The sequence below is a fragment of the Macrobrachium rosenbergii genome, chromosome 26 (genome assembly GCF_040412425.1).
Source record: "Macrobrachium rosenbergii isolate ZJJX-2024 chromosome 26, ASM4041242v1, whole genome shotgun sequence".
NCBI lineage: Eukaryota > Metazoa > Arthropoda > Malacostraca > Decapoda > Palaemonidae > Macrobrachium > Macrobrachium rosenbergii.
Window position 1 is genome coordinate 12,496,057 of NC_089766.1, and position 14,884 is coordinate 12,510,940.

General features: G+C 36.0%; 1 protein-coding gene across 1 annotated transcript in view; it reads left to right on the top strand.

Moving 5' to 3' along the window:
* The first annotated feature begins 994 nt into the window (after nt 1–994).
* The window catches only part of LOC136853052 (vesicle-associated membrane protein-associated protein A-like), a 41,947-nt gene continuing 28,057 nt past the window's right edge, over nt 995–14,884 (top strand). Inside the window, exons 1-2 of the mRNA XM_067128280.1 lie at nt 995–1,240; nt 9,853–9,923. Of these exons, the coding sequence (XP_066984381.1) occupies nt 1,183–1,240; nt 9,853–9,923 (129 nt within the window). The 5' untranslated portion in view covers nt 995–1,182. The remainder of the gene's footprint in view (nt 1,241–9,852; nt 9,924–14,884) is intronic.

Here is a 14,884-nt window from a genome sequence, read left to right on the forward strand (position 1 = left end):
ATTCCTTTTATACACCATGCTTTCATTGACTCTACTAAACTCTTTTGCTACGCTTCAGATAATTTGATTAGCAAATATCATTTATTTGTTGGTCATTTTATATATTAGGACACTTTTACTCATGTAAGCCGAAATCATTTCCAAACATGTTTCAATGTAACTTGCTTACTCTTGATTATAGTGACGGAGTATCAGCGTCAACTCTGTCACAGCAATGAATGACCTCGTTCACAGTTATTTTATCCGTTTTCAGCTAGAATGTTTGAACCTATACTTAACATATTTTCGACACTGGGACAAAGGATATTACTATATGGTGCTGAAGCCATTTCCGGACATTACTGGCTTTTCCTAGTGCTTTTCACAATCACGTACTCCACTGAAATATCCGGTTTTTTGTTTCGTGGAATTTTTTCTTTATGAACACCTGTCATTTTCATTATTTACACCTCTTCTTCGTCGTGTTTGTGCCACTTACAGACCGGCGTGTTTTAAAGGTACAGAATTGTAAAGTGCTAAAGTATATTTTATTTTCCTTTAGGGAAACATCTAAATATAGATTTATCATGCGATGAGTCAAGCTTGAGAAGGTCAGGGAGCATTTAACCAGACAGACTAGGATTGTCTGTCTTAGCATGGAATTTTCAAGACGTTTCCTCACCTTATGTTCTTTCACTTCTCGGTTATTGTCAGTTTTAAATACAAACCCAGAGTACTCTTGAATTTTACCCAAACTGATATCAAGTGGGCGCAGTAACGTCTACTTGATTGCAGGTTTATATAGTTGCAGGTAGGAAAAGTTGGGATGTTAGGTATGTATGAATCTGTGGTTATTTTAAGACGGACAGCGGACTCTGCCCTCTTTTCATTGTCTTGGGTTACAGTTCTATGTATGGACACCACCTGTGTGATGTTTCGTAAGTTTAATAAATTTCCCCCGTGATCCTGGAGAAGGAAGAAACGACATAGAATTCGCAAGTAATGGTTTATGACGAAAGTCAAAGTCGAGCGTTTTGCCCTGAGCCGCGTCTCATAGCCGAGTGATTTGGATCGTGACGTCACACTTCAATGTTTGGCGCAAGCGCTCTCCGCCTGGTTTATCGGTTAGCTATACCTTAGTGAGGGTGTTGGACGTTCTTTTCGAATTTCCTTGGGACTTTTACACTGTGAATAACGTGAAATATGTCGAAAGCAGAGCAGGTTTTGATTTTAGAACCGTCCCAGGAGCTCAAATTCAAGGGTGAGTCGACGCACAGGGCGGAAAATACGCCTATATTCGTAACGTTATGGGGGGGGCCATCTTTAGGGATATGGGAATATGTTTATATCTGCCGAAGTTTATCGCTTTCTTTGGGTGTCACTGCCCGGCAGACGCTTCAATCGCACAGATCCTCATCCTTTCTCGTTTATGCTTCATGGGGGCGAAGCGGGGGGTCAGATTTTCGGGGGAAATGGGTGTAGTGTGTGAATGTTCTTCCGTCCGGTCTTGGCTTAATATCGTGTCCGTCACCTGAAGGAGGCGATCACATTGACGAAGGTTGAAGGACCCATAGTCACACAACAGCCCTTTTCATTTCTTCCGGCTTTGTCCGGACGAAAAGCTTAATTATTTACACAATTGCAGACGATTGCAATTTCGGCAACATTCGCCGAGCGAGGAGGGTTCACGCCCGTGTGTTAGGCTAATTTTGCTTGGTAGAATAGCCTAGCGGCAGACTATAGGCTTCGGCTACAGTAGCCTCTTGAGATGAAAAGTTGTAGGCTTACGTAATTTCGATATAGGGAGGATGATTTACCTTTATAGTTGAAGTTTTAAATATAAATTCATTGTTAAATGTACAAAGAACTAGACTAGGCCTGGTTAGCCTGAGTTAGGCTGCCAAGAAGAGTGAGAGGCGAGTCGAGTAGGTTAGGCTAGTCCGATTTCCATTTGTAGCCTATCGTAGAACACTCGGATTATCTTGCAGTTGAAGACTGGATCAATGTGAACGTCCAGGTGTACCTGTATAATAAAAAAGACGGTTGCTTTTTAAACTTGCAGCACAGCTAGTTTAGCCATTTAACAGATGTGTCCCTCGTAGGATTGGATATAGTTGTGGATTTGTATTATTTGATAAACATTTACATTTTTACTGGTTGTGTTGAAAATGGTTAAATGTGGTTTCTCAAAAAATTTTTTGTGGAGGTTAAATCTGTCCTTTGATTATTTGTTGTTGGAATTTCACAATTAGACTAGCCTGACTCATGGCAGGACTACCATTGTCAGTAGATAATGGGGGACTTCAGTGAGAAAGCAGGGGTTTTGGTTGGGGGATTGAACATAAATGGGTGGAAAACTTGAATAAACAGAGCTAACCTAGACTCCCAGGTTTTAATTCAAGTCTGAGAGTTTACCCAGCCTAACCTGGCCCTGAAGGTGTGGTTTCTTTCTTCAGTTCCATATCATTGTCTGCCCTTGGGCGTTGTCATGGTTAACCAAGTATTTCAACAGAAATGAGTAGCGATTATCAGAAAACCCTTATTTCACCAGTTTTAGTAAACGTATCAAAGCTATTAAAGAATATTTCTTAGATTTGTTTAGAAAAAAAAAAAGTCAAAAGTAGCCTAATCACTTTACCTGAAAGGCAAGTTGGTGGATATGCCATTGGGCTACAAATCTTTTGAAAAGGTATTCATGATTAAAATATGACTAAAAGCTGTAAGTTTAGCTTATAACAATAAAGGAAAGTGGAAAGTGCAAAAATGAAGGTTTATTTTGTATATTTTTTGCTTTATACTACTTTGTTGCTCAGTTTAATAGGCAGTAATTCTTCAAAATTATCAGGAGCCAAACTAGCCTTATGTTTGAGAGTAGGCTACATCATATAGGCACCTTGGGTTTTGTGAATATCATCGAGAACCTTGATGTTTCCTTTTATTAAGACTCACATTTAGCCCATGTGACCCTGTCTGCATTGCTTCACCGATAGTTTTACCAGTACTGTATCGTCAGTTACTGAGATGAAGAACTGCAAGTTTTCCATCTTCATTGAAAGCAATATACAGTACACTCAGTTTTTGTGGAAAGAGGTTATTCATCCCCAAGATTTCATCCACAGTGAGTTGGATGATTTTTCGTGTTGTAAAGCATTGGACAATTTTTATGCCTTAATGTCCATAGTACAGAGCATCATATACCCCACTTAGTCAAAATAGGATGAATTTGGAAAGGAATCTCATGTGCTCCTTTCCTGAGTAACTGCATGCATGAAGGATTGAGTGAAATATCCTTTATATAAAAAACAAGTGTTCAGCAGTTTGTACCAAGCTGCATATGTCTTTTACAACACTATGGCCTTTGACATGGGTGGGTCAGATGTAACACTCAGTTGTGTTTATCATGTTTTAAAATATATCAGTTTGTGACTTTGTTTTCAGAGCTGTAAATTCCATCATTTTTTTTATGAAGTGAAAGATCATGAGGAGCTTTGTGCATGTATGAAGGTATTCTTGTGGTTTATACTTTAAGGCTAAAGTACAGTAAGTGGTATGATAAACAATATAGCAACAGTGGTGTTATTTGACTAGTCCGTCTGATGCAAACAGTACCTTGTTGATTGTTGACCTAGTTCCTGAGTACTGATGATTATATGGGCAGTGACTTGACCCACAGTATCAGCAGTCTTAATTGATTAAATTTAAAATTTGGTGCTTAAAGTTTTTTCAATTACTGTACTCTCCACGGCAACATTCAAAGTTGGTGTCCTCTTGTTTTCAATAAATGACTGGACAGTTCATTTGAAAATTCACGTTTATAAATGAAAACAGGTGCAGAAGTAGGTAGAAAACATGACTGTATATTCCTTCAAGCAGTTTTTTCATTAGCCAACTTGTTCTTGGTTATCAGCAGAAGGGCAAAAAAACAGACTTTTTGTCTTTGTTCTCTGTTTCTTACATGACAGTGTTGTTGATTGAAAAGACACCTCTTCTAAATCATTAACCTGTTACAAGTTTGACTTCACTTAAGGCATTTTGACATGGCAGAGTGAAGGTGGAGGAAAACATTGAGAAAGTGGCAGACGTCTTTTGACACTATAGAGTGAAGACAGTACAGTACTGAAGAAAACTGGTAGATTTATAGAAGCCAAGTACATAGCATGAATTAAGTTCCATATGACTGAAATACACAAAACAAGGCATTATCTTGATAATCAGTAACAACACTTATTGGCATTTAGACATATAATCCTGGCCTTTGTAATCACACATATACACAAAAGAATTACTAGGCTGCAAAGTTGGAAAGAAGACTTTGGGCATGCCATGACCCCTCTATGCTCATTTGTACTTAACACATTCAGGCATAAACAATATTGTTGAAGTGAATATTCTTCAACACATTCTTCAACACAGCATGGTACAGGCACATGTGAGTTACATCACATATTATACCAGTTAGTATAAACGGGAAGTGTTACTGGATAAAATATTACGCTGCAGTCAAAAGAAAGGATAATTCCCCTATTTTGGTTATCACAGTTTTCCTAAGATTTTGCCTAGCAGTAAAATTTTGTAAATTTGAAGGAAAACTGTATACTGTCTGTATGCGGTGTATGAAAAATGTGTAACATTACAGTGTATGAATGCTGGACGCAATTTTAGGTGGAAGGAATGGCATAGCCTAGCCCACTGTAAAGCAGCCATATAGGCAAGGCTAAGCTCTACAATTTGTCATTTATCATTTTTGAAATTTGATCCTTTTATCTAAATTGACATTTAGAAATGCTGTTATTAATTATTTTCATCTAATTTCACTTTGCTCTCATTGATTTCCATTTTGCTCAGTATACTCTATTTATGGAGTACAACAAACTCTGGTGCGCAATTTTTAATCTTTTTGTTGTATACATGTACTCCATTGCACATATTACTAATCAGTTGTGTAATGGTTCCAATTGCATATATTACTGTTCAATAATTTTAGCCCATGCATGATTATAATTCCATTTTTACTTTATTTTCAAGGTATAGTGTGTATATCTAAGTATCTACTCAAATTCCCAAAGTTCATCTTTTATAATTAAAGTGGTTATCATACAACCTATTTAAACTAAATTCCAAAGTATTTTTGAAATATGTTATCAGTACAGTATAGGATCTGATGTGTGAGTTTGATGATTTCACATTTTGTGTAACTATGCCTGCTCTCTGTAAATGTTTGCTAACCCTTCTGTTTCATCCTTTGTCTGCCAGTTTCTAGTTTCTAAACTCCCTTGCCTAAAAGTATTTTATCCACCCCATATTGTTTATCATCATACTGTATGTATGTCTCTAAGCAGATTTTCATTTTCTGCTGGTATCTATTTACTGTAGTTTGCTTTTTTAAACCCATAGTACGCGTTCTGAATGAATTTTATGTAGCCTATGTGATGTTTGCATTCTTCCATAGAATTACTTTTTTTAAATTTTTGTATTTAACTTGTTCCTCTACATTTCAACATTCTTCTCATATGCTGCAGTCCAATCTTGGCCAAGGCCTATTTATGGTTTTGTGGAATTTCTTGCATTCTGCTCTCTCTTCTTAATCTCTTCTGCCCTGTGCTGTCCATCATTTTTTTTCTTCTGGTGTTTTCTGTAACCTTTTATCACCTCCCTTTCTTTCATTGATAGCTGTATCTTTTTCAGTTGTCCCTCCCTGCCCCCCCCCCATTATTTGGTATTTCCCAATTACCTTTTTCATTTTGGATAAGTTCTGGATTTGGCTTATTATTTTCCCTTTCACTTTCCACTGGTCTAACTTTTCCTAGTTGTATTGATTCATTTCCCTTGACTTTGTAAATAGTTAGCTTATGTGTTGGCACCATTCTAAGTCTTCCTTCATTTTATTGTGTCCCTCCTATCTGCTTAATCTTATATTGCCTTTGTTTTGCTCTTCTATTTGCTGTACAATACTGTGTAGCTTGGTTTTTAGCCTCTTAAGAAGCTTTTCTCCATCCATTAGTGTAACTTTTTAGTATCAAAGTTGGACATAGTGTTGCTTACCAGCTTAAATATGAGATTAGTCATTTGTATTCTTTTTAAATTAATCTTAAAAAACCTTCAAATATTTTAAATAATAAATAGACCTCAAATTTCAATAATTATGGGTATTGTGTGCAAGTATTGAGTATATATTACAGTAATCCACCCAAATGGGTCCAAGGTGGTGTTACCAGCTTGTTAGTTTGTCTTTGAACACTGAACATATCCTCAATGGGAGATGCGAATCTATTTGTGGTGGTGGATTCTAACATCAAATAAGGATTTGGCACCAAAAGGTCATTGTGTTTTGAAAGGTTACAGTAACTCCTAGGATATAATTACTACTTTTGTTACACAAGTTACTTTGGTAATATTGTCATGGTAGTGTTGTTGCATTGGTTTTTTGAGAGAGAATTGTGGCTTTTGCCAACCTGTATACTGGTTGTGATGTGCATCACATCAGCTTTCCTGTCAGATTTGTTATGGACAAGGAATTATAGAAGAACTGTACAGAATAGTTCTGGGCTGCTTTGGGAGCAGGAGGCCATTTCAGCACAAGTCTGGCATAATCTGAAACAGTGTACTGTGCAAAAGCTCATTGTCTGTCAATGGTATATTAATATAAGATTTATTTTTTACCTGTTTTAAAAGTCTTTGTGTCAGTAAAGCACCTGTAATAAGTGTCAAAGTCAGTTGTGAGGAGTTAATCAATTTTGAGTGATTATTTCCTCCTCAGGTACACACTTCATTCGTGGTTTACAAGCTATTGATATGGGGATTTGTTCTCTGGACGTCCTTTAGCTTAATATTTATGTTCCCAAATATTAATCTTTAGAAGTTTGCCCATGCAGTGTGTTTGCTTTCATTGGAATTAGCTACAGGGTTTGCACTGCCTTTGCATATTGTTATGCAAATGGTTTGACAGTTACGCAGATCTTACTGGAGGTCTAAAATATGGAAACTGAGTATTGTGTCAGTGTAAATGTTGCTTTTGATGTTGTTAGTGGTTCTAATGGCATTGCATTTTCCATTTTTTTTTTTTTTTTCCAAATGATGCATGTACTTGGACGGTTGCCTTTTTTTTTTTTTTCTCTCTCTCTCTCTCTAAGGAAAATATCACTTGGAAGGCTGTTGTATGCCATATTCTTAGGTCCCATGGCGGTGGGGGGTTTGATGCTGTCAGTGCACCTCATGTGATGCACTGAAGGCATTACTTAAGGTTCTTTGCAGCGTCCCTGTGGCCCCTAGCTGGAACCCGTCTCCCAACATTTGATTCAGAGTGCAGCTGTGAGGTTTTCCTCCTGTTACGCCTTTCAGACCTTTTTGCTGTCAATTTCTGTTCCAGCACTGAATGACCTCATAGATCCCAGTGCTTGGCCTGTCCTAAATTCTATATTCTATTCTGTCCTGTCCTATTCATATTCTTAGGTGCTAGATGTCACTGTTCACACTTCATTAATCAAAGATATTTTGGAGGAGTGTCAGAATAAAGCCAATAAGTGACAGATGAGGGCTTATTGATATTTATTGTGACCACCTGCCAAAAATTCTTGGCTTCCATATAAATTGACCAAAAAATAATGAGAATTAAAGGATATGACAAAGTGGTTCATTTAAACTGTATGAGACTGTGATAAGGGACAGCAGTTAACATCCAGATCAGGGAAAGTAAGGATCTCTCCTTTGAGACCTTACATCCTTAAACATGGCTTACATGTAGAGGGCACGAAAGGTCCCTTACTGTCTTTCTTTGGCCGCAGCTGCAACACTTTTTGCCTTTTCCGTTTCGTGTTTTATTGGTCATGCCAGCTAACTGTCCTACCTGAAGTTTAGCTAGCTCCAGTTTCCACATCTCATTTAAGAAAAGATCCTTTGAGTTATCTGTATGGAATTCTAGGAATGGGGTTCAATCATTTTGGATGGTACTTTTTTTTTAAAGAATATTTTAAAGAGTATTTTCTTTTCCTTTATTATACTCTGGGTATTTTTTAAGTAGAGGAAACAGTGTTCCTTTTAAATGCTTTTGATATAAAACTGTCATAAGAGATGTTGGCTGATTTGAATGTCAGTTAATGGTATGCAGACGTAAAAATGTTCTGTACTGTAATTTGTGAGTGTAGAAACATGACAGATTAGAGAGGCAAGATTTTTACATTTAAAAGGAATTGATTACCAGCATATTTACATTAAACATGATGCAAGGGGGATTAAGCAGGCCACTGCCTGTGGACTGCAGCCAGAATTGAGCGAGGGAATTATTTTCGCATACTGTACGTGCACGTATAAGTTTGCAAATCAGTAAGGCAACCAGTGGTGGTTTTTTGAAGTTTTCTAGTAGCTTCCACAAGTTTATAGAGTAATATTTTTCAAAATTCAATTATTGAACAAATTATAGAAATCTTTATCTTCACAGACTGTACTCTTTGATATGGGAATGGCTATCAAGATCTCAGCTTAATCCGTAGCCAGGGTCACAGCTTGTAATGAGTCGTGACATCTTGCGACCTTTTAGTATGGTAAATAAGTCAGGGCATTTAAAATGAAATAGTAACAGATCATAAAAATGAGAGGAGGATGGATCTTTAAAGTGTTAGACAAGAATGGTTTCCAAGCTCAGGTATTCACGAAAGTTGGATGTTAATTTTTAGTGTTCATGGACATCAAAATGCTTGATCTTTATTGTTTACGGTCATTTAAAATTGAAAAGAAGTTCTCTTTAGGGCATTTGTTGTGTTTGTAATGGCAAAATGAGCCAGTTACTTAAAATGGGGTTGTGGTATTCTTATATTTATGATGTCTACATAATTTTTTTTCTTATGGATGTTCCCTGATTACTGTGATGAATTTAGGAAGTCTACAGTGCACAATTAGCATTGAAAGATAGATCATGTACAAAATTTTTATGTCGCGCCTGTTCAGTTGTGTTCCTTGCTCTTGTATTTTTGTGTAAAATGTTAATCCTGTACCTATGCGATTGGTACCTCATATATTGTGCAACCTTCAGACCACAGGAAAATTCGGAAAAAGAATGTAAGTAGAGCCATGAAAGAAAAATAGTTAGGAGCTGTTTTGCTGAGCAAACTACTGACATTGTGTTTAATGGCTCCCTATGATCTCTTCCATAAACTGTGTAGTCGTTGAAAAAAATTGTAAGTTTTTTTTGAGGTGGGACTGTTTCTTAAAAGATAATGAAGATAGATATCTTTTATTATTGATGGATGGATGCTTAAGATTCATAAACCACAGTGATCTGTGTTCACAGTATTACCCATTTTATACTTTCATGTGTTTCAATGAATTGAAAAAAATTGAGAAAAATATTGATAAAAAATTCACATCATAGGAAGATTGAAAATGGGAAGAATTAATCAAACCCTTATTAAATCTTTTATATAAGGAAGACAAGGCTAGATATCTAGCGTGATGGTAGGACTCCTTTCATACAAGTAAAGTGAAGTACAAAGTAACTAGAATACTTTTGCTACCAAGAGAGGGACATTAATTGTACTGTAATTGGTGTTCAGGCTTGTTAATAGATGACACAAACTCTTGGGGAACTTTCTAAATCTAAAATAAAAATGTGTTTGGCCTATGGTTTAATTTGTAGTTTGATTTTGCTGTATACCATAATTCCATAGGGCCCCACTCCCACACAGTGTCATCATGGGTTTATGATTGTGAATGTTTTTTTTAGTAATATATTTATTACAAAAGTGCATGCAGTATGTGAATGTTTTTTTAGTGATATATTTATTACAAAAGTGCATGCACTATGTCAAAATTGTAATTGATACATTTCAATGTTAAGCATATGAAGTTCTTTTGATGTTTATAAAATGTTTTCTTTTTCAGGGCCCTTTAACGATGTTGTCACATCCCAACTCAAACTCTCCAATCCCACAGAGAAAAGAGTATGTTTTAAGGTGAGTAAAAGTATTTGGCCTAATGTATTGTATAGCTAAATACAGTAGATGCATGCATGTTTTAATATGTACAGGCTGTTGTATAAAGAACATTGAGCAGTGCACATCACTTGGTGCACTTTAGGCATTGCTTAAGGATCTGTGCAGCACCCCTTCGGCCCCTAGCTGCAACCTCTCTTGTTTCTTTTACTGTACCTCGTTCATATTCTCTTTACATCTGACTTTCCACTCTAAAAATTGTTTTCTAGTGCAACTGCAAGGTTTTCTACAAAAACCTCCTTACTGTCAGTTTCCTTTTGAGCGCTGAATGACCTTGTAGGTCCCAGTGCTTGACCTTTGGCCTAAATTCTGTATTCCATTCTGTTCTGTAAAGAACATTGTTGACTTGCTAGCAAAGCATCTTGAGAAGAACATTTCACTCTTACTAGAGGAATGTTGTGTTATTCATTTAAACCATTGGAGGGTGTTGGGACATCACGCTAGTTAATAGAATCACTGTACTGCAACTCCATTTCCCAGATGCCCAAGCAAGATCTGATATTTGGGGTTCTCTCTAGACTTTGTTTCAGGATAGCATTCTTAACTTGAGCCTTGATTTTCTGTGGGTCTGTGGTACAGGGACCTTTGGTTAATTGTTGCAGTATATTAGTATTGGCCTCATTGTGTATAAGTACTATATATGTATATACAATAGCCAGAGTTACCTTTTCACACGATTTCTTCAGACATTTTTTATATTGTGTATCCAAAAAGAGTGAAGAAATCAAGAAGTTAAAAAGATCGTTGTGGCTGTCCACATACATGCACACATTTATAGACATAATGCAGAGTACAGAGTTGTTGCAATAGGTTACTTTGTTCGTGGTGCATCTTGGTTTATGGAGAGAAAGAAGACTAGGCATTAGGAATGGAAATATTGGGTGCTGAACAAAAGTGGTAGTTGTCAAACTTTTAACTACTGTTGTCTGTTAAAATGTTTATACAGTCCGAACTTTTAAGTCCAGCATTATGTGGTCCGAGAACTCCCATTACTGGGATAATTTTGAATCAGACGCCATTAGTTCTTGAGCAGCTACAAGGTGGCACCACATGTTTCAGTTTTTGGATTTTTTTTTTATTTCGTAACTGAAGCTTGCTCTTTAATTATACAAACACAATTTATTCCCAACGAAAACATCCTGTGAAACTCAAAAATATACAGCTTACAAAAGAATTGTAATTTGCATATACAGTACAGATACTTGTGTATCATGTGATCATTAAAAATTTTGTCCAAAAACATGATTTCATCATATAGTATACATCGTGTATAGTGCAGTATGTATTTTCAGTATATTACACTAGGCTAGGCTTTCTATGGCTATCTTAGTTTCAGTAGACATCACTGATAATGTATAGGCTGTTATATCTGAGTTAGCTTTTAACTAATAAATACCTGTAATAGCCTTGAAGCAAAAGTTCATTAGGTTAAATGTGAATATCCATACATTAAATCAGGCTTACAAACTTTGTTGCTGTTCCAAGAATTCATTAATATACAACTAGTCACTACTGCATTAGGACACTGGCTTAAACAACAGCAAGTACTTACGTAAACAATCTAATCGAGAAACAACAGCTTGCTGATGTCAGTTACCATAATTTATACACATTGATTAGGGGTTGTGTTACAGTTGTCGATTGTGAAAAAATTGTTAATTTCCAACAGTAACTTCTATAAATAAAAACAATAAATCTTTATAAATCATTATTTAGCCTCCCTGCAATGGAGAGGAAAGTGTTATTAAAGTATGCCACTTTATTTACGGTTGCATCTGTGGCTTAAGAAGCAATGTGCAGGCCACAAAACGTTTTGAAGTGGCAAAAGCAACATTCCGCACTAGTGAAATCACATCTTTACTTCATTTAACTTACTGCATTTATAAATAAAGTAAGGTGCATTTTTAACTCCAGCTTGATAATTTATGAAAAAATTAATCTCCGAGATGCATTTCATATAGCAACTAATGGCTGTGGTGTTGTTGGTGAAACGCAGTCAGTTGATGAGTTTAAGAATGTAAACATTATCAGAATGCCACTGGCACTGGAACGCTGTGTTCATAAATTATGAACAATCTCTTGAAAGAATTAAAAGCAGCAGAATTTTTGCTGAAAATGAAAACCGGAAATGTTTGAAGTGCTGGAAAACATTGAAAGGTGCCAGATCAGAACTCAATGGTGTGCTTTCAAAGTGGTTTTAACTCCGACGAGTAGAAGGTGTAAACATTTCCTGGTAGATGGTTCTGGAGGAGACCAGAATTTTGCTAGGGAACTAAACAATGAACCGAAGGCATAAACATTTCTTGGGAGATGGTTCTGGAGGAGGCCACAATTTTGATAAGGAACTAAACCTAACAAATGACGGTGATTATTCATAAGTTCTGTTCAATTTTCAATAACACGCAATATATACTGTAAATCTCCTGAATTGGGGGGGGGGTTGCGTACCAAACACACACACACACAAATACTTAAAACCTCTCTAAAAACACTTAGAACTGCCTACTGTATTTTGATAGGTCAAACACAAGAAGACCCTCTAAGGCCGGCCACACACGTGCAGTTTTAACTGACAGTTATGACTGTTCAGTTATAACTGACACAGTTTAAACTGACGTCAGTTAAAAATGAAATGCACACACACACACACACACAGTTCAATCCCTCAGTTTTTACCATGGATTCCGAGGAGTACGATCTTGCCGCTCTCGTTGTATTCTTTGTAATGCTACAAACAAAAAGTGGTTACGAAGGCGAAATCAATGTTCTGATATTAAATTATTAAAGGAATTAAGTGAAGAATCAATTGATTTTTCACATATATTTTCATCTTGTTAAACATTGTTATTGATTACAATAACCGCGAAAAAAAAAAAAACTGGCCTTTTATGGGCCATGACATTTTCGATTAATTTTCATATAATTTCAATTTCCTGAAAGCCATTTCTCATCTTGTAGGCCTACATTTATATTGCAAACATTGGGGTTTTTAGGTGTTCAGTCACTGATAACACCACGGAATCTTCTTCAGTAAAGTCACTGCATCAGATTTTACGCGGTCAATTATTTAATTGAAATTTAAAGGAAATGCCATTTTCGGTAATATTTATTTTTAGCAGCCTCTTTAACTATTATATAAATTTTGTTTGTAAAGGTAATGTTGCCTAACTATGGTAATACTTTTGCTTTTGTACAATGACCTTTCATAGTTTGTGTTTGAGGTTCCATAGTTGGGGTACACTAGAGAACAGATTTCTTTACTCAAATATACTTTAAATCACATGTATGTATTAATAGATGTACACACACATAAGCACGCAAATTTGTGTGCGCGCATGTGTATGTATCTATATGTATATGTATATATGTGTGTGTACGTATTTGTTTATGTAAATACGTATATTTAGTTAGTTATCATTTAGTGGCAGCAATGCATTCATTTGTCAAGTTTCTATATTGCTGTTTTCTGTCATTATTAGTATTTTACAGTTTGTATGTAAAGAGTCACCCAAGAAACAAAGAACGTTTATTAGTGCCACAGGCAACGTTCAGATCAATAGAGTTCAATGAATTCAACAATCACTTCGTTTTGTTTATGTGCCATCTCAACAAACTTCACTCATCGCTACAACCTGTAGAAATGAGAAGTTGAGAACTGTACAGTTACGAATCCCCACACACGCTCAGTTCAGTTACTCCTTTCAGTTAAAAATATGGAACATTGCATTTGTCTCAGTTTAACTGTACAGTTTTGTTGAACTGACGAAATGACCAACTGAGATACCCACACATGTGCAGTTTTAACTGACAGTTATAACTGTCAGTTAAAACTGCACGTATGTGGCCGGCCTAAAAATGCTTATACCTGAGTATTTTAATACTTTTATCACAAAAAGTGCATTTAGTCATGAAAATTATATGAAAATACAGCAGTTAGTGAATATTTCTCGGTGAAAAATAGTGCGAGTGGGTGAGTATTCTGCGAATTGTGAGAACGTGAATACGGGGATGTTTACTGTATTTAGAATCAGCTGGCAAGTGGTCTAGCAGCCTGGTTCCAAGGGAACCAGTTTAAAGAGGTCAGGCTGTACAAAAAAAAAAAAAAAATGAATGTTAAAGGATGAAAATTTTTGTTATCCTGCTGTTATGTATACAGACTGAAATTTTTAACTGCAAATGGTATGTATGCAAACTGAAATTTTTAACTGCAAATGTTATGTATGCAAACTGAAATTTTTAACTGCAAATGGTATGTATGCAAACTGAAATTTTTAACTGCAAATGGTATGTATGCAAACTGAAATTTTTAACTGCGAATGTTATGTATGCAGACTGAAAATCTTAGCTACAAATGTTATGTGTGCAAACTGAAAGATGTTAGTTGTGCTTCAAAATGTGAACAGTAGACTTTAAAGCTGTATTGTTGGTGTTGGTTCCAAAGTATTGTACCTGGAACATGTATATAGAATAGAAGAGAATTTTCTGTTTTTGAAAGTTGCTTAGATTTTGAAAACTTCACCAAGATACTTTACATTATTATGTGTCAGGTCAAGCATAAATGTAATTGAGGTATTTTGAATGTGTTTATCATTTGAACTGTAAGTATAAAATATACAAATGCCATTGCCATTAAATATAGAATGAGGAGTGGAAAGAGAGTTTAAGGTTATGAGATGCAAATGGGATATATTGTATGAAATATTTGGTTTCATATAAGTAACTTACCGAGTAATTACATAGCTAAAAGTTCCAACTAACGGTGCAGCCTTTACTTGAAAAATCGCTGTAGCCCTTCGATAGTTTAATGTAGGTGACAAGCCCCGCCCACCAACGGGAATACTGGAAATGACTAGCAGAAAACCTCATTCTGTTTCTGCCAGCTCTCTAGTAATACGGGGGTTTCCTGCAGCTTTTGTTTCCTG